Raw genomic sequence first — 20,396 nt, 5'->3', positions numbered from 1 at the left:
TCCGACACCAGAGTGAGGACGGGGTGGGGCTTCAACTGCGATGCTCTATATGGTCATTGAGTGTTTCATTAGTGCTAATGGTTTAGGTGGAGTCTGAACAGTACTACAGTTACTTTACACCGCTGGTTCTGACTAATTGTACTTCTTTGTATTGTTGTCTAATCAAATATCCAATCAACCAATCGCAGCCAGCAGGACTTCCTCCATGCCTACGACGTCTGCTCCAAGTACCTGGAGAGGCTGAGCCCCGCGCACGCCGCGCACTTCCTGGATGACATCACCTTCTCCCCCGAGGCGGCCAATCAGGTGAGGGCTGCTCGGAGACCTACGTAAACCTACGTCCGTCTGTGTGTGTGTGCTGACGTTAGGGCTGTCACAATTATTACATAATAATAATCGTCTAATCGCAATTATTTCATATAATCGCAATCATTTTGTCATAATCGTTATCATCGTTTACATGTTGAACATTTATCATATTTTCAAACATTTTCAAAAAATGCAGATCTACAAGAAATGCAGATCTACAAGCTCACAACGCGTCGCAATGCGACGCGTTGTGAGCTTGTAGATCGGCTATTTCCACTATCAATCTTATTTTTTCAAGTATAAAGTTGTCAAATATGTAATTAATTTCTTTGTATATTTAGGTTATGTGTCATATCTGCCATGTGCAATTTCAAAGCCTACCAGCCAAACAGGAATGTAATTGTCAACGACAAAAACACAATTACATTTTAATTAATTAATCGCATGGACAGTGCTGTTAGTGTGCGTATTGTAGTGGATGTAGATCAGGACCATGGACAGTGCTGTTAGTGTGTGTATTGTAGTGGATGTAGATCAGGACCATGGACAGTGATGTTAGTGTGTGTATTGTAGTGGATGTGCATTCTATGGAGCTCAGTACCATGGACAGCTCTGTGCAGTGTTCAGGGCCCACTTGAAAATCACCACAGTGCTGTACAGATCCATCAAAAAAAATAATCTTAGAATATAGTGTAAAAAAGCATTGCAGATGTTCTAGCACCCCAAATCATAACTGTCTGTGGATAAACTTCCCACTAGACTTCACGCAACTCTGACTTGAGAAGGTTGACATTTCTCTGATATAAATCCTTGTTTTGAGTGGTCCCGTGTAATATTGTAATATTTGGAAACATGGACGTTTGATATTCATGAGCTGTATGCCATAAAAATTCAAGAATGTTAACAAAAATGGTTTGGAATAGTAGTATCTAGAATATATGAAAGTTTCAAGAAAATAAACTTTTACAAAATATTCTATTTTTGGTTCTTTTAGATGGACTTCCAGACTTTCATTTGATTCCTCCCAGTGGTGGAAAAGTAACTAAACATATGTTCTTATACTCAATTATTACATGGCTCGGTTGAATGCTTGATTCTGATTGGTCGAGCGCTGAAATCAGCGGTGACTTATGAGCGTATAATGACCGCTCCGCTCTATAATTCACCGCTGCCTAATCAAAGGATCAGAGCAGCTGCTGCTGCTGCATTCAGTCTGGTTAGTATCAATGCGCACTTCCGCATAAAGAAGTCCCGGCTTTGTTTATAACCGGCTGTGTGTACAACTACTACTTTCCCCTGTGGCTAAACTTGTTTAATACGGAACAATGGACGATTTATTTAAAGTGAACTTCAACATATTCAGAGAAAATGAAACGCTTGAGTCGTGGTTAATGAGTGACCTGTCTCCTGTAAAAAAGAAAAAAAGGGAAGAGAAGAAAACAGTGCCGACAAAGCAAGACAACACCACCAGGGACGTTAAAAGACACAGAGAGCTCAACGACAAAGACATTGACAAAATTGAAGAAGACAGACATGAAATAAACACAAAGAAAAGCACGGAATGGGCTATGGGGGTGTTTAAAGACTGGTTGGTGGAAAAGAAAATGTCAACAGACTTTGAAGCGTATGGAGCTGAAACCCTGAATCAGGCGCTACGTTCTTTTTATGCCTCTGTACAAAATAGCCAGGGAAATTCCTACTCAGTGGCCAGTTATATGGCACTCAGGTCTGGGATATGTCGCCACTTCTCAAAACTTGACATAATGAACTGTGTTACCTTCAAATCTAGCAACGGAGTGTTTACATCTGTCATTAAAAACCTTCGAAAAACGGGGAAAGACGTCAGCCAACACCATCCCCCTATCTCTGCTACAGATTTACAGCTTATTAAGAGCTCGGAGGCGCTGTCCCCCAACACAGCGAGCGGACTGGTCCGGAAAGTATGGTTTGATGTCCAACTACATCTGGCAAGACGAGGCAGAGAGGGAAATAGACACTTGACAAGAGATTCCTTCATTGTGAAACAAGATGAGAATGGCAATGAATATATTTCTCTCGCTCACAACGCTGAGACCAAGAACCACAAAGATGCCAGAGATCCATGTAAAGAAAATCACAGGGGGTGTATATTTGCAGAGCCTGGTAATCCTAAATGCCCCATTGCCAGTTTCAAAAAATATTTATCCCTTTGCCCTCCTGACGCTAAAGCGTTCTACCTTCACCCACTAAAGAAAGACCAGCAGCTACTGAACAGTCAAGCAGTGTGGTACTCTCGTGAGCCCATGGGGCACAACTTCCTTGGGCTAATGTTGCCTCAAATCAGCCAAGCAGTCGGACTTTCAAGGAGGTACACAAATCACAGCTTGAGGAGCACCGCTGTACAGCTTCTCTCTCAAGCTGGTCTGGAGAGTAGGGAGATTATGTCGGTGACGGGCCACAGATGCGAGGGGAGTCTGAGGAGTTACTGGGCTCCTAGCACTACAGACAGGGAAAAATGGAGCAAGATCCTGTCCTCCAATCCAGGCAACAGCAGCAGCTCAACTGGTGAGTGTCTCTCATATTATCATAGCCTGTTATAAACTAACCAAATGACGCGAAAAGCAAGTCTTGCAGTTGCCTGATTTTAGTCATTATGTGTTTCCTAGGTGTTTCTGCAGCTGAGAAGCCACGGTCAGAACTACGCGTCGTAGAGATGAATGACAGAAACGTCAACTTCAATGCTCCTGAAGGATTCACCTTGTCTAACTGTACCTTCAATGGAAACGTTCAGTTTAACATGCATACGGACCCTAAACAGGCTGGTGTGATGTGACTTTAGGCTAGTAGGTAGCAGTTAGCCAGGCTAACAGGCTAACTTAGCCTACACAACGTAATGTGGCCCAGAAGGCACTATTTCTTTGACTCAGCAGACTTCATGTAAACACTTACTAAATAAACGAAGCCATACTTGTTGGAGCCTATTTTGTTGTCAACTGTCTTTTAATAATTTATTGTATTGTTTAGCCGATGTAATAAGTGCTATAAGGTCTTGCTGCTTGGTCATTATGGTTTATATGGACACTTCTGGCTGATAATTCCCCTCGGCTCCGCCTCGGGGAATTATAACCCTGTCGTGTCCATATAAACCATAATGACCGCGCAGCAAGACCTTATCGCATACTTACTCTACGTAACCAAATGAACCTCTATTCATGAGAAAGTAGCCAAATGCGTAAATGCAATATTGATCAAATCGACTTTCGAATGAAGGACCTTCACTTGCAACGAGTATTTCTACATCATGATATTGCTACTTACATGAAGTGGGTACTTAATCACCCCCCCACCCCATCCTCCATTTTTTTCTCTGTTGTTGTAAACCCAGGAGGGATCGTTAGCCCCCCCGCTTTCTACAACAACGAGGCAATTAAACTCCAACTCCCAGCAGGCCTTGCTTCCCCACTGTGCTTTTTATCCGTGCAGATTAGCTGATAACGCCCCTTCCATCATCAGACCCTCAAGGACTATCCTAATTGACCCCCCCCCCCCCCCCCCCCCCTCGTTAACCCTTGACCTACAGAGCAGAATCGATTCCAGCCCCGCGGGGAGGGCAGGGCGTGAGAGGAGATGCCGGGGTTCAAACTACGACTGTAGAAAAGGAAAAAAAGAGGTTGCACAAACTCGCAGATACGATGCAATAAACAGTTATTTATGTATAAATTAACAACCTTTCAGCATTAAGTCTTCTTTGGGGTTCAAACTACACTTCTCCTGGGGGGCGGGGGTTCGTGGGTCCCCCAAAACCCATTAACTCATTCTTTGCCAAGATCCAGAGCGCAGTTTCCGCTACCTTTGAGAAATTGCTGAATATTCTGCATGGCTCCGATCCGACCCTCAAAATGACTTATTTTTTGGGATGTCCGATCACGTTTTTTTGCTCCCGATCCCGATCACATATTTTTGCTCCCGATTCGATCCCGATCTTTCCCAATCCGATCTTTTGGCAATGCATTAAGGAAAAAGAATAGGAAAAAAATGCTTTTATGCTGTCCCTTAAGGTTTTTTTTTATTTATTTAAATAACAGTACCCATTCTATCCAAGCTTCTTTTTTTCACTTTGTATCAAAGTTCAGCATTGTATCAAAACAAATTAAAAATAAAGCTCATCAGCTTATATATTTTTTTTAAATATATAAAGACAAGGTGTTTCCCGATCTTTTTCTCCCGATTCCGATCTTTTGAAATCGGCCCCGATCTCCCCAGGTGTGTGTTCTTTTGTTCCCCCTGTATTATATGCATTACTGATGAATGGAGTGTGATGAACCACAATGGAAACCTTTGCTGTTAACAAACGTGTTAATAAAGTTTTCAATCGATCGATCGATCAATCTAAAACAATAACATAACCTCTCTCTCTGTCTCTCTCTCTCAGCTGGACGTGGAGGTGAGGTCAGAGATCATCCGGCGCTCCAGCAGAGCGCTGCGGCAGCTGGAGGAGAAGTGGAGGAAGAGAGGGGGCGGGGCCTCCCAGGAGGGGGAGGGGCTGAGCTACGAGCAGGCCGCCGCCCACCTGCAGCGGTCCCAGGCCCACCTGGAGACGCTGGGCCACGCCTTCATCCTGTCACTCAAAGAGAGCCCGCAGGTAAGCCCCGACCAACGGTGGAAAAGTACTCTTTTTTTTTACTACTATTATTTTTTACTTAACACATTCCGTGCTTTTAAAAAATCTCTTTGAAGTTCCAGGATGCTGCCGTCCCCATAGACTTCCATGTAATACATAGTGCACGGATCATGCACCACGTGTGCACGCCGTTCACAGCTTAAAAAAACAAAATCCGCTTGGAAAGCCGTTCAGGCATTCATGAGATAGCAGCCATCATGTTTTCTTCATATGTAAACAAACATGGCTGCCATGTTAGAAAGAAGGGGTTGGTATGGGGGTAAAACATGCAATTTCGCGATCATGCCGAGTAGATAGGAGGTCCAAAACATTTCTTTAATTAATATTATTATTATTATTATTTTCATTATTATTATTATTTTTTTTTTAAATGGCAGGCAACTCGGGCGTGGCAGTAAATGAGTTAAGTAAAGTATCAATACTGCAGGTCCAGAATTCACAATGTGTAAGACTACAAAAGTATTGGTATCAAAATGTACATAAAGTACCTAAAGTAGGAAGTGCTAATAATATAAGTATATATAGATATATATATCTAACTATAAATTAGATATATAATATGTCTGTCTGTCTGTCTGTGCTTAAGTCATCCAATGGGAAAACCCTTGGAAAAAAACAAAAAACAAAACCGAGTGACATCATCAACGGGGTGATGACGTCACCAACATCACCAACAACAGCCAATGAGGGACCAGCATTCTCAGTGACGTCGCCATCAACAAGTGTGACCTGATCTAGGCATATAGGGGCCAAGAGCCCATAGCCAATCATAGAGGGGCAAAGGGTGACATCATAATATCGAGGCATATATAATAAGAGCCACAGGAGGGGCAGTCTATGCCTGTAGCAAAGCAGAACGGGCATAAACAGGCAAAGTCCGAAAATCTTGAGGTGTGTTGGATTGGTGCGCTTCACATGACATGTTGGTCATCAAGTTTCACCTGACATCATAATATCTTACTGAAAAACGGGGGGCACAAACCTCTAGTCAACGGCCAAATAAAGAGAAAGTTTGTTAGCCGCTTTTAGCAACTTACCCTGATTGAACTTCCCTGTTGATTAAAATAATGATTTATTTAGTTATCCAGGCCAGGATATGGTCTGACACGTAGTGATTTTTATCTCTGTGGACGCTCTTATCTTCTTAAATAGTGCATCATATTTAAGAAAGACGCTTGCTCGCCTCGCGTACAGATTTGCGTTAAGTTCATTAATATGCCGGGCTGACATGGGGCAGTAGCTATATCTGAGGTATTTTTTTTTTTTTTGTGATTGCATACATAGGCCTACTTGGGGTTTCTACAGGAACATATAGAACCATTTTACAATGACCTAGTGGTAAGTGTTCATTGATTTGTTTTACGACATTGTGGCTGATAACTAAATCTTCATGGTGAAAACGAATGGGCAGCTTACTTCCAGCTCCTCACGGTGGCCTGCCGGAGCCCCATAGGCGAGCGCAATGTATGTGCAAACCCTGCGCAGCTGTGACGTGCACGATGACTTTCATGCGTGTCATCACTATGCGCCGGAAGGCCTTGGCTTCCATTACCTCTTAGCTAACGTTAATGATAGAGGCAAATCTTTTGGCTATTTGGCCGCGAATAAAGGCTGTCTGCTTCCAGAAAAGCATAGATTCTGAGAAAGGGGGCTTCAAAGTTGGCCATCCGCGTTGGATTACATTGAATAAATCGGTGGAAAATGTGCGGTAAACAACGGCGGCTGTCGGACCACCTACAGCTTCAATAATCAGCTCACGGTAAGGACCAAAGCATTGCGTCGCTTGCCGACAAAAAAAGCCCAGCTAGTTCGGGATCGGCACTCTGGATTGCATCGCTAGCCGACAAAAAAAGAACTGGTTCGGCTTGTTGGCACTTCAAGGGTTAATAGACACGTTCTGCTGCATAACTCAAGGGTGTCTACAGCCTTCCTGGGCTGGGGTTGCTGGATTGGACAAACTCTCCATGATGTTTGTGCTGCTGTACCTATATAAGTTGTCACACACACAGTAGAACTGCATTCTTTTACAGTTGACTGATAATGAATCCAATTAAAGTTGCTCCTGTGTGAAACGATGCATTGGACCGTTCACCTCAATGAAACACCAGATAGTGACTGGACCCACGCTGCTGTTGTCGTCGGAAACGAGCTGTACTCCTTTGGAAGGGACAGTGGTCCTCAGTTTGGAGTGCATGTCTTCAACACAGTGTCTTTAAGCTGGAAGAAGTTACCACAGAAGACAACTGGAAGTCTACATGAGGTTCCCTCCGTACTCCATGGCCACACAACTGTATTGATAGAGGGAATTATATACATCTGGGGAGGATATAAGGGAAACAAAGAGTACTGCAACATGCTTTATGCATTTGATGTTGACACCCACAGATGGTTCAAGCCGAGGACATCTGGAGCGGTTCCAGAGGCGAGGTACAACCACTCAGCTTGTGTCTTGGGGAAGATCATGTACATCCATGGAGGACGGAGACAGAATGAAAGGAACAATGACATCTATAAGTTGGACACCACCGCAATGGTCTGGTCTTTAATTAACACCAGAGGTTCTCCAACACCTGCTTCAGAATATCACTCTGCCACCATCATTGGGACAAAGATGTTTGTATCTGGGGGCTGGGGGTGTAACTTCTGCAACACCAGAGTGTTTGACACAGAGACCAACTGCTGGCTGAGCACACCTTCTGCACAGCTTCCTCCAGAAAGACGCTTCGGTCATTCAGCCTTTGCCTACAAAGGAGAACTTTACATACTTGGTGGACGGAACAACTATGATCAAAAGAATGTCAATGATCTGTGGAAATTCAATCGACAGACCTTCACCTGGAAGAAGATTGAGCCCAAGGGGAAAGGCCCGTGTTCAGGTATGTATAGGATGTGCTGTTGCATGCTGGGAGATCGTATCATCCTCTTTAGAGGAAAAGGAGAATCTAAAGGCCTGTACATATTAGACTTTAGTCCTAGTCTCAAGACGCTATGCAAGCTAGCAGTTATTCAGTACAGTTTGAAGCAGTGGGAACTCCCACATAACATCAGGTGGGAACTGGCAGCCATGACTACCCAACGAAAAAATAAATAATATCCCACTAAAATAAAATTACAAAAATATTATCCAAACAGCAAACCCACAAAAATGTTTTAAATACATTAAAAACAAAACTGACAAAGTTATAATCTATTAAACTGCTGGGCCTAATAAAAGCCTGGCTCCCCTGTTGAAGACATCAACATTCCCCAATTATGGCGTTTCAATGCGTCCGCTGCCTCAGCAGGGGAGAAGACGACAGCCAGCCCCATGGCCTCCCCTAAGTAACAAGAAATCTTGTGAAATAAAATGTTGTCAACCAATCATCAATGATGCTGATACACGAAAGAAGAAGAAGCATTGTCAGTCAATTTCATGCCCATATATGGAGATCCCTGATGTCATTAATAAGACATCGTCTCACTGACGTCATAGAATGGCCTCCAATTGGTTTGATAATTGGTACTGTAGGGGGGCTTGTATTGCTGTCGCCTCACAGCCAGAGGGTTCCGGGTTCTATTCTCGCTGGGGACGCTGTGGGCGCGTCATCAGTGCCCACACCCTAGGTGGGGTTGGCAAAAGGGCCTTTCTGTGTGGAGTTTGCATGTTCTCTCCCGTGTCCCCTAAGGTAGGTACCCTCACAAAAAACATGCAGTAATCCTGGTCTCTATACTGCCTCCCCCTGGCCATTCCTGATGGAGGGGAAAACTGGTTGGAATAATGTGTTTATTCCACTCACCTCGTCCAACCAGGGAAACTCCCCTGTCGGGTGAAAAGATGAAGATGAAGCTGATGAAGATGAAGCGGTGCTCATCACACTTAACACTAGAACTTTTTTTTTTCTCAAACTTTCAAATTTCAAAGACTCCCTTTTTACACTGTCAGAGTTACAGACTCCCTTTTTACACTGTCAGAGTTACAGACTTGTCTGGGTCAACATAGACGCTAAAGGACCGCAACGAGTCCCTGGAATCCACTTTGAGAAGAAGAATTCTGTCTTACCTGTTTATATTATTGCGACCGCTAGGTCTCAGTTAGGTTGAGAAGGTCCAGCCATGAGTCTGTGAGTGTGTCACGCTAATCAAAGTTAGACGAACGTCAATTCTTGACTTCCATCGGTGGAATAGTGTTTTTTTTTTTTTTTTTTTTCTGGGGTTGGCAGACTTAAAAAATACATTTTGTTATGCTTGGTATTGTTAAATGGCTCAATGTGTTAAAACGAAACGGTGAAGAAGAGGGTTGGTCAGGGGGAAAGGAGATTAAACAAGAAATGACACAGTCCTTTTATAGCAGTATCTGCCCTTTGGAGCAGTTTAGTAACCTTGTGGAATCCACTGGGAACTGAATTTTGTCTTACCATTAATAATATCTAATACCGTAATATATATATTCACACTTGTTCTCCTGCTTTTTTAGCCGTATATGGTAAAAAAAAAACTCAGGAGATTTTGGCATACTGGATGATGTCATCGGCTGACAACAAGAGGAAACAAAGGGACACTAGACTGCACTCTGCCGAGGTGCCAACCTGCGCCTTGTGCACTCATGGCCATGTATGGCCTACTTGTGCGCCAGCAGAGCGCGCCTTGTTATTTACCAAGAATGGTGTCACCAAGAATGCTAATACCTCATTGGCTGTTGATTGTGACGTCACCAAGGCTGTTTGGTGCCATCTCTAGGTATGTGGGTAGGCATGTTGGCATTCTGCCTTAGTGCCAATTAGTGCCTTGTTATCTATACTAGTCCTGTGCCAGGGGGTGTGCATTACAATATATGAGGGATTTAATGCAGGAGTCTCAGAAGTAATCTTGGAGATCCCAGACATATCAGTGATGTCAGTCATATAAACATTTGGGCATTGTTTCAGCGCGCATATGTAACCATGGCGGCAATGCATGTGCTGTACAGGCGGCGGTATTAGTGATGTCAGAAATCTGGGCACTGTTTCACCTGTTTATGCCCATATATGGTGTTCCGTGTTCAGGCCAGGATATGACTTCAGCTTTATGATGTCCTTGTGCCTCGGGTGTGCACAATATAAGCGGGATTGAATGTGGGGGTCTCAGAAGTAATGTTTCAGTGCCCGTTCGGCAGATCTTTATGCCCATACATGGATGGATTAATAGTTAGATACCATGGTGGCGACACTGTTTAGTATCAGTGATGTCAGCATGATCATCTCCAAACTTGGGCATTGTTTGATGTCAGCATGCAGACAGCTGGTCACATTTGGTAAATGAAAGGATAGATATCAGGTCTCACTTGGTGTAAATGATGTCACCAAGAATGCTAGTCCCTCATTGGCTGTTGATGGTGACTTCACCAACAGCAAGTGCAACCTGATATATATTACTGAGGATGTGACGGATACACTGAATGCAGTACTTGTGCCCTCTGCTGGCGCAAGTAAGAATACCTGCATATTTACACATGGTACCCTGAGATAAGATACCAAGGTGTGTGAGAATAGCAGCATCTCCTCTCCTTGTGTCATCTAGAGGTCTTTGGATCCACCCTAGGTCCGAAATTATCCGGGGACCGACCCGCCCTGAGCCGGGGCTTATGCGCAGTGGGGTCAAGGCCGGGTCGGAGCCGCCGCCGTACCCGAGGGGAACCGAGTCAGCCGAAATTGAAAATAATATGTGCACAGGTGCACTACAACGATTTCGCCACCAGATGGCCCTAAATGACACAGCATGTAATATTAAGCAGAGATAGTGAAATGAAGTTGTTTAGAGGAGACACTGTCTGCCGTGTCTGGGGCATTATTATTAATTATTATCAAAGATTTGATATTAACGTAACGTGTTGGTTAGTGGTTCACAATGGAGTTGTCATCGCGTTGTGTCATGCTATGCAAAGCATAATGGAAACTTCAAAGCAGACTATAATCAACAACAACACATGCGACAGAAAATGATAGCATTAGCATTGGTTAGCTAGAGAAGGAGGAATAAAGAAAACATGGATGTATTTGTATTTACAAACTGTCCGCAATGATTGACTTACTGGTCTGGGAAAACATCTTGTTGTGAGGAGAGGCGCGCAGCATGGCTGAACGCAGCAGCAGTATCTGCAACCATTACCATGGCGACGTTTAGGTAAGAAACTAGTCTCACAACTCTTAATATAATAACGTTGGCATTCGGGGCCACAGGTTCGGGTCGGACCTCTCGTTCTGCGCGGGTATCGGATCTAATTTGCCTAATAACAGTATGGGGCCTTCGGACCGGGTCTGTCACGTTTCGGAGCTCCTTGGGTAACGGTTCTCAAATTCCAAACAATAGACAGGGCCATTTGGGTCCGGTTCCATTTTCCCCGGGTCCATTTGGGTTACCTATATAAGTGCTCACACACACTGTAGAACTGCATTATTTTACAGTTGACTGATTGAATCCACTTTAATTTGCTGGTGTGTGAAATGATGCATTGGACCGTTCAACTCAATGAAACACCAGATAGTGACTGGACCCACGCTGCTGTTGCCGTGGGAAACAAGCTGTACTCCTTTGGAAGGGACAGTAGTTCTCAGTTTGGTGTGCATGTCTTCAACACAGTGTCTTTATGCTGGAGGAAGTTACCACCAGTGACAACTGGAAGTCTCCAAGAGGTTCCCTCCGTGCTCCATGGCCACACAGCTGTGTTGATAGAGGGAATTATATACATCTGGAGAGGATATAAAAGATTCAACAACTACTGCAATATGCTTTATGCATTTGATGTTGACTGCCACAAATGGTTCAAGCCGAGGATATCTGGAACTGTTCCAGAGGCGAGGCACAACCACTCAGCATGTGTCTTGGGGAAGGTCATGTACATCCATGGAGGATGTACTCAGAATGGACTCACCAATGACATTTGCATGTTGGACTCCTCCACAATGGTCTGGGCTTTAATTTACACCAGAGGCACTCCAGCACCTGCTTCATCAAATCACTCTGCCACCATCATCGGGACAAAGATGTTTGTATTTGGGGGAGAAGGGAAGAAGTTCAATCAACACTGCAACATCAGAGTGTTTGACACAGAGACCAACTGCGGGCTGAGCACGCCTTCTGCACAGCTTCGTCCACAAAGACGCTATGGTCATTCAGCCTTTGCCTACAAAGGAGAGCTTTACATGTTTGGTGGATGGAACTATGATCACCAGAATGTCAATGATCTGTGGAAATTAAATCTACAGACCTTCACCTGGAAGAAGATTGAGCCCAAGGGGAAAGGTCCATGTTCAGGGATGTTTAGGATGTGCTGTTGCATGCTGGGAGATCGTATCATCCTCTTTGGAGGACATGGCAAATCTAAAGGCCTGTACATATTAGACTTTAGTCCTAGTCTCAAGACCACAAGCGTAATTTGGACGGGTTTTTGGGTTTTATAAACCCAAGGGCCCCCCCTAGTGTCAAAATAAAATTTGTTTTCAATAGACGCCCAATGCGCTCCATATTATATAGTCCTACATATAATAAATTCATAGGCTATTGTCATTTCCGATATATTAGGAGTCTCTACTCTCCTAATCTGTGGGCCCCCTCATAAAAGTACAAAAGCTTTTATTTTCGCATTATCGTGAGGAAGCGCCAATCATAAACATCCGGTAATGTGCTATTCAAACTTGTCAGCCAACTTGTCAACAAGTGAAAGCTGGGGAAGGGAAACAAACGCTCATGTTCGCGGGAGAAAACGTGGAAGTCAAGATACTGGGTGCACGTCCAAAGGATATAAAATAACAAATGGAAAGACCACAAAATCGTATATTTTGTTGGTGTGGATGCTTGCTTTGCTTTTTGGAGGAGACTCTGGACCTAAAGCAAAGGTAGGTCTATCTGAATTTATCTTGCTGTAATCAGTGTAATCCACTGATGTGCAGCCAATGGGCCATTAAGCTGTCTGTCTTTTTGTGTAACAACGTGACCGCGTGCCTGCGTGTGTTTGTTTTGATTGTGTTGGTGGTGGTGTTCCAGTGTTCGCGTGTGCGCTTGCACTTCATTTCGGTGCTTCGGTTGTCGCGTGTATGTTTGATTCGTGGTGTCGGTGCCTGGGTGCGTGGCACAGTGGCACTGCACATGAAAGAGAGGGAGACAAGGAGTGTGTGTGTGTGTGAGTGTGTGTGAGAGAGAGAGAGAGAGAGAGAGAGAGAGGAGTCACTTTAAAGCAGTGATATGGAAAGGGAGAGAGATGGAGAGATTATTTTATTTTGTATCATACTGTATGTAATGCTTTGGCAATATAAGAATGCTTGTCATGCCAATCACTCATGGTTGATTCTTCTGCTTCACCTTTTTGGCTTGTTGGCTCCTTCTATTGTCTAAAATTAAATAATATAGACGAATGCACAGAACTCTGCCATGTAGTTGTTCATTAGGCTATTCACAGCAGTTATTGTTAGCCTATGATTTCCACTCTGAATTAATCATTGTAGTGTATGGCTGTCAATCTGTGCTAGACAAGACCCGACAATTGTGGGTCTTAGCCGTCGGACTGACCCGCTCACATTGGTCCCTGGGCTCCTGAGCCCAGGGCCCCTTTGATCTGAAAACCCATGGGGAATAAGGTCTAATTTCGCCACTGCTCAAGACGCTATGCCAGCGAGCAGTTATTCAGTACAGTTTGGAGCAGTGGGAACTCCCACATAACATCAGGTGGGAACTGGCAGCCATGACTACCCAACGAAAAAATAAATAATATCCCACTAAAATAAAATTACAAAAATATTATCCAAACAGCAAACCCACAAAAATGTTTTAAATACATTAAAAACAAAACTGACAAAGCTTATATAATCTATTAAACTGCTGGGCCTAATAAAAGCCTGGCTCCCCTGTTGAAGACATCAACATTCCCCAATTATGGCGTTTCAATGTGTCCGCTGCCTCAGCATTGTCAAGGGGAGAAGACGACAGCCAGCCCCATGGCCTCCCCTAAGTAACAAGAAATCTTGTGAAATAAAATTGTGTCAACCAATCATCAAGGATGATGATACACGAAAGAAGAATCAGCATTGTCAGTCAATTTCATGCTCATATATGGAGATCCCTGATGTCATTAATAAGACATTGTCTCACTGAAGTCATAGAATGGCCTCCAATTGCTTTGATAATGGGTGCTGTAGGGGGAACTGTATCGCTGTCGCCTCACATCCAGAAGGTCCCGGGTTCTATTCTCACTAGGGACGCTGTGGGCGCGTCATCAGTGCCCACACCCTAGGTGGGGTTGGCAAAAAGGCCTTTCTGTGTGGAGTTTGCATATTCTCTCCTGTGTCCCCTAGGGTAGGTACCCTCACATGCTGTAATCCTGGTCTCTATACTGCCTCCCCCTGGCCATTCCTGATGGAGGGGAAAACTGGTTGGAATAATGTGTTTATTCCACTCACCTCGTCCAACCAGGGAAACTCCCCCCTGTCAGGTGAAAAGATGAAGCTTGGACTCCTCATATATATACTCCAGGTTGGCAGAGGGAGAGCAGCGCCCAGGATTACATTAGACTATTGACACTGGGTGAAAAGAAAATGGGTTACAAAAATCTCTGCATATAATCTAAAAAGATAATAGTTCCTATACTAAATACTCTGACAATGGGTATGAGGTTATTTTGGTGCAAATGTGAGCGGTGCTCATCACACTTAACACTAGAACTTTTTTTTTCTCAACATTTTCAAATTTCAAAGACTCCTTTTTACACTGTCAGAGTTACAGATTGTCTGGGTCAACGTAGACGCCCCTAAAGGACCACAACGAGTCCCTGGAATCCACTTTGAGAAGAAGAATTCTGTCTTAACTGTTTATATTATTGCGACCGCTAGGTCTCAGTTAGTATGAAAAGGTCGAACCCCAGCCATGAGTCTGAGTGTGTCATGCTAATCACTCACATGCGTCTCTGTGGGTGTATTGGGTAAAATTGCTTGCAAGTGTCAAGTTAGACGAACGTCAACTCTTGACTTCCATCGGTGGACTGGAAACAATAGTGTTTTTTTTTTTTGTTTTTTTTCTGGGGTTGGCAGACTTAAAAAAATATGTTTTTTTTTTATGCTGAAGCGGTGAAGAAGAGGGTTGGGCAAGGGGGAAAGGAGATAAAAAAAAAATGACACAGCCCTTTTATAGCAGTATCTGCCTTTTGGAGCAGTTTAGTAACCTTGTGGAATCCACTGGGAACTGAATTTTGTCTTACCATTAATAATATATATATAATACCGTAATATATATATTCACACTTGTTCTCCTGCTTTTTTAGCCATATATGGTAAAAAAGAAACTCAGGAGATTTTGGCATACTGGATGATGTCATCGGCTGACAACAAGAGGAAACAAAGGGACACTAGACTGCACTCTGTCGAGGTGCCAACCTTGTGCACTCGTGGCCATGTATGGCCTACTTGTGTGCCAGCAGAGCGTGCCTTGTTATTTACCAAGAATGGTGTCACCAAGAATGCTAATACCTCATTGGCTGTTGATTGTGACGTCACCAAGGCTGTTTGGTGCCATCTCTAGGTATGTGGGTAGCAGGGTTTCCGCTAGGCATTTTTGGGGCCGGCCACGTTGGCCGGCAGGATTATATTTTACCGGCCAATCAATTAATTTATCGGCCATATTATAATGAACGTCACATACGTGTTTGCAGAACAGATACTGTATGTGCGTGTGCATGGTGCACCCAACTGATATTTATAGCGCTGGGCTCCTCTTTATTACAGATGCAATTGCAATCTTTTCCTGAGTTAACGAAATAATAGCCTAACTATCTACTTATGTAGGCCTAGATCGCTTGCCAAAAAAGAAGTGAATAGGTTAAAGTGGACGCAACTCAAGCGAACCGTTTGCGTGCCCTGCCACACAGTGGCCTACAAATTAATAAGTTAATAGTATATGATTTTGGCTTCACGTCTCATTAAACCTTAATATGCAAACATGATACAACCTTTGTTTTGTTTTGTTAATGTTATGTTATGATGGCGCAAGGAGGAAGGTTGACTTGCCTCTGTTAGTCTGTTGCTTTGACCACCACAGTGGCATCACGTCCATGCGATCAGAAAGTCATTTGCGTGCTTGTATAATCCATGTGATTCCACAGAGTTCGGGTCCCTTTTTTATTATCGTCTACAGCTGGGTCCAGCTTGGTCTAGATTACCTCGGAAGAACCCCAGTTCTGTTCGGATCATAAAACTAAACCCACACTGTAGCCTATAGCGCTGATTTGGACAAGCTGCTGGAATTGTCAGCTGTGAAACGTGCATGATGTGTGCTTCTCCGTATGGCCGTCCTGCGTATCTAAAATAGCAGACATACAAGCTCACAGCGCGGCGCGTTGCTGACGTGTTGTGAGCTTGAAGCTCTGATATTTTCAATGCGCGTAACCATCGTACGACGAATATAGACTGATCAAATGCGCTCAGCGCAGCATGAACCATCATCAGCAGCAGCAGCAGCGGTGAGCTCCGCTGTCGTCAGACTCACAGAACATGATACAAATTTAAAATTATGATAGGTTTTAATGGTTGTAGCTTTACTGCTTTAGACAAATACTTATGTGAATAATAAGATTAAATTATAAAATAGCCTAAGAGGCATTTTCCCAGCCGGCCACGGTGGCCGGTGGACTTTATAATTACCGGCCAATTAAACATTTAACCGGCCAATGGCCGGTAAATACCGGCTAACGGAATCTCTGGTGGGTAGGCATGTTGGCATTCTGCCTTAGTGCCAATTAGTGCCCATGTTATCTATACTAGTCCTGTGCCCGGGGGTGTGCATTACAATATATGAGGAATTGAATGCAGGAGTCTCAGAAGTAATCTTGGAGATCCCAGACATATCAGTGTGTCAGTCATATCAAAATTTCGGCATTGTTTCAGCACACAGATGTTACCATGTTGGCCATGCATGCGCAGTACAGACGGCGGTATCAGTGATGTCAGAAATCTGGGCACTGTTTCACCTGTTTATGCCCATATATGGCGTTCTGTGTTCAGGCCAGTATGTGACTTCAGTACTATAATGTCCTTGTGCCTCGGGTGTGCACAGTATAAGCGGGATTGAATGTGGGAGTCTCATAAGTAATGTTTCAGTGCCCGTTCGGCAGATCTTTATGCCCATACATGGATGGATTAATAGTTAGATACCATGGTGGCGACAATGTTTAGTATCAGTGATATCAGCACGATCATCTCCAAATTTGGGTATTGTTTGATGTCAGCATGCAGTCAGATGGTCACATTTGGTAAATGAATAGATAGATATTAGGTCTCACTTTGTGTTAACACTTTCTCAGCCAATTTCTCAGCTAATCCTAATAAAACACAGTTCTTTAGAAGGCTCAATTAGCCGATCGCAAATTTACGCACAATGTAATTAAAAACAAAAGAAATGATAGAGAAAAACGATCCTGTCCTGTTCTCCTTCTTGTTCTACGGTGTCAGTAAAATGATCAGGTCTCAAAGCTGAACCGGAAGTGCTTTTGATCGCTTCCAGGTTATGATAGCTGTTTTTTGCATCCCAGCCAGGCTTGTTGTTGCTTGGATTATTCATGAAGCATTCCCGGAACAGAAAGATCCCATGATCGGCCGCTAGTTGCCTCGCGAGGTACCGTGAGGTACCAAAAATAATATTTCTCCATTGGACCCCAATTTCCCCCTTTGATGTTCTAACCTTTATAAACATCGTCATACATACTTTTTGGTTCCTGTCGCTAGTAAAAAACTGCCTTTCAATCACCATGATATGCGTTTTCTGCAATATGGTCCTATTTATGTTCAAATTGATGATAAAGTTGCGGGGGGCGTGGACAACTAAACTGATACCAGCCAGCTGTGTTTGTCTTTGTGTGCTTTATTTCGGGAGGCTCAACACCACATTCTCCAATGTATCCCTGCGGTTCCATGTGACCGTTGGCAGCCAATAGCATTCCTTATGATTCCTTGGTAACCATTAAGACAATGATGGCGACACCCATACCCAAGGGACAAAAAAGCGTCATTTTTGCAGCATAGAAAGCAATGGCTTCGCACCGTCCACAGTCTATGATCTCAACGCATTATACACTGGAGCGTTAGCCTAGCCTCCGTACACCACAATTTCACCCAGAATCAAGTTGACATGTGTGCATATAGAGAGCATGCCGTGCGCTTATATCGATGTGCACGGATCGTGCACACGGAGCGGCTCGTGGAAAGGATGTTTTCACTAAAATCTCCACTGCAGGCCAACGGAGAGCTGCATCATTACAAGCATGAGTACACAATGACCGATGCTTTTTCTGTGAAATGAATGACATGTCGTTGGAGCTCTCTGGTGGTCTTGTAAAATGAATGCTGTCTCAGATCATATAGTATATTCCTGAAATAATATAAATTTTCGGCTAAACCACCGACAACCATTTCTGGGCGGCTGGGAAAGTGTGATGTCACCAAGAATACTATTCCCTCATTGGCTGTTGATGGTGACTTCACCAACCACAAGTGCAACCTGATATATATTACAGAGGATGTGACGGATACACTGAATGCAGTACTTGTGCCCTCTGCTGGTGCAAGTAAGAATACCTGCATATTTACGCATGGTACCTGAGAAAAGATACCAAGGTTTGTGAGAATAGCAGCATCTCCTGTCCTTAACAAAAGAAAAGAAAACGTTAAAATTCCATTGTGTGTCATCACACAATGAGATCAAAATTTCGTCATAACATAACATTTATGGCCAAATAAAGAGAAAGTCTGTAAGCCGCTTTATATTAAGCAACTGCCCCTGAACTTTAATAGACACATTCTGCTGCGTAACTCAAGGGTTTCTAGAGCCTTCCTGGGCTTGGGTTGCTATAGTGACCACTTTACCTTATTAGGGAGAACAACAGGCATCGGCTTCGTGGATTGGACAAACTCTCCATGATGTATGTGCTGCGCTACCTATATAAGTGCTCACACACACACAGTAGAACTGCATTCTTTTACAGTTGACTGAATTAATCCACTTTAAGTTGCTGGTGTGTGAAATGATGCATTGGACCGTTCACCTCAATGAAGCACCAGATAGTGACTGGACCCACGCTGCTGTTGCCATGGGAAACGAGCTGTACTCCTTTGGAAGGGACAGTGGTCCTCAGTTTGGAGTGCATGTCTTCAACACATTGTCTTTATGCTGGAGGAAGTTACCACCGGAGACAACTGGAAGTCTCCATGACATTCCCTCCGTGATCAATGGCCACACAGCTGTGTTGATAGAGGATATGATCTACATCTGGGGAGGATATAAGAAATACGGAACGTCCTGCAACGTGCTTTATGCATTTGATGTCGACTCCCACAGATGGTTCAAGCCAAGGTATTCTGGAGCTGTTCCAGAGGCGAGATACGACCACTCAGCTTCTATTTTGGGGAAGGTCATGTATATCCATGGAGGATGTACTCAGAATGGACTCACCAATGACATCTGCAAGTTGGACACCACCACAATGGTCTGGTCTTTAATTTACACCAGAGGCACTCCGGCACCTACTTCATCAAATCACACTGCCACCATCATCGCAACAAAGTTGTTTGTATTTGGGGGAGTAGGGGACAAGGGGAATCAACACTACAACATCAGAGTGTTTGACACAGAGACCAACTGCTGGCTGATCACGCCGACTGCACAGCTTCGTCCAGAAAGACGCTCTGGTCATTCAGCCTTTGCCTACAAAGGAGAGCTGTACATATTTGGTGGACAGAACTATGATCACCAGAATGTCAATGATCTGTGGAAGTTAAATCCACAGACCTTCATCTGGAAGAAGATTGAGCTCAAGGGGAAAGGCCCGTGTTCAGGGATGTTTAGGATGTGCTGTTGCATGCTGGGAGATCGTATCATCCTCTTTGGAGGACATGGCAAATCTAGAGGCATGTACATATTAGACTTTAGTCCTAGTCTCAAGACGCTATGCAAGCTAGCAGTTATTCAGTACAGTTTGGAGCAGTGGGAACTCCCACATGACATCAGGTGGGAACTGGCAGCCATGACCACCCAACGGAAAAATAAATAATAATCCACTAAAATAAAATTGCAAAAAAATACTCCAAACAGCAAACCCACAAAAATGTTTTAAATACATTAAAAACAAAAATGACGAAGCTTTCAAAAACTATTAAACTGTGGGGCCTAATTAAAGCCTGGCTCTATCTTCATATTTAAAATAGTGCATCATATTTGTAAGAGAAAGACGCTCGCTTGCCTTGCACACAGAGCTCTCCTGAAGTGCATTAATCTGTTGGGCTGACGGGGGGCAGTAGCTATTTAGCTATAAATTTGGGCATTGTTTGATGTCAGCATGCATACAGCTGGTCACATTTGGTAAATGAATAGATAGATATCAGGTCTCACGTGGTGTTAATGATGTCACCAAGAATGCCAGTCCCTCATTGGCTGTTGA

General features: G+C 43.8%; 1 protein-coding gene across 1 annotated transcript in view; it reads left to right on the top strand.

Moving 5' to 3' along the window:
* Positions 1-20,396, top strand: part of nbas (NBAS subunit of NRZ tethering complex) — a 256,843-nt gene that overhangs the window by 192,790 nt on the left and 43,657 nt on the right. The window contains exons 46-47 of the mRNA XM_080743924.1: positions 189-306; positions 4,721-4,930. Of these exons, the coding sequence (XP_080600050.1) occupies positions 189-306; positions 4,721-4,930 (328 nt within the window). The remainder of the gene's footprint in view (positions 1-188; positions 307-4,720; positions 4,931-20,396) is intronic.

Source organism: Nannobrachium achirus (assembly GCF_963921795.1).
Source record: "Nannobrachium achirus genome assembly, chromosome: 16".
NCBI classification, from domain to species: Eukaryota; Metazoa; Chordata; class Actinopteri; order Myctophiformes; family Myctophidae; genus Nannobrachium; species Nannobrachium achirus.
The sequence above is the reverse complement of the archived record's forward strand: the minus strand, read 5'-3'. Positions and strand labels throughout refer to the sequence as shown.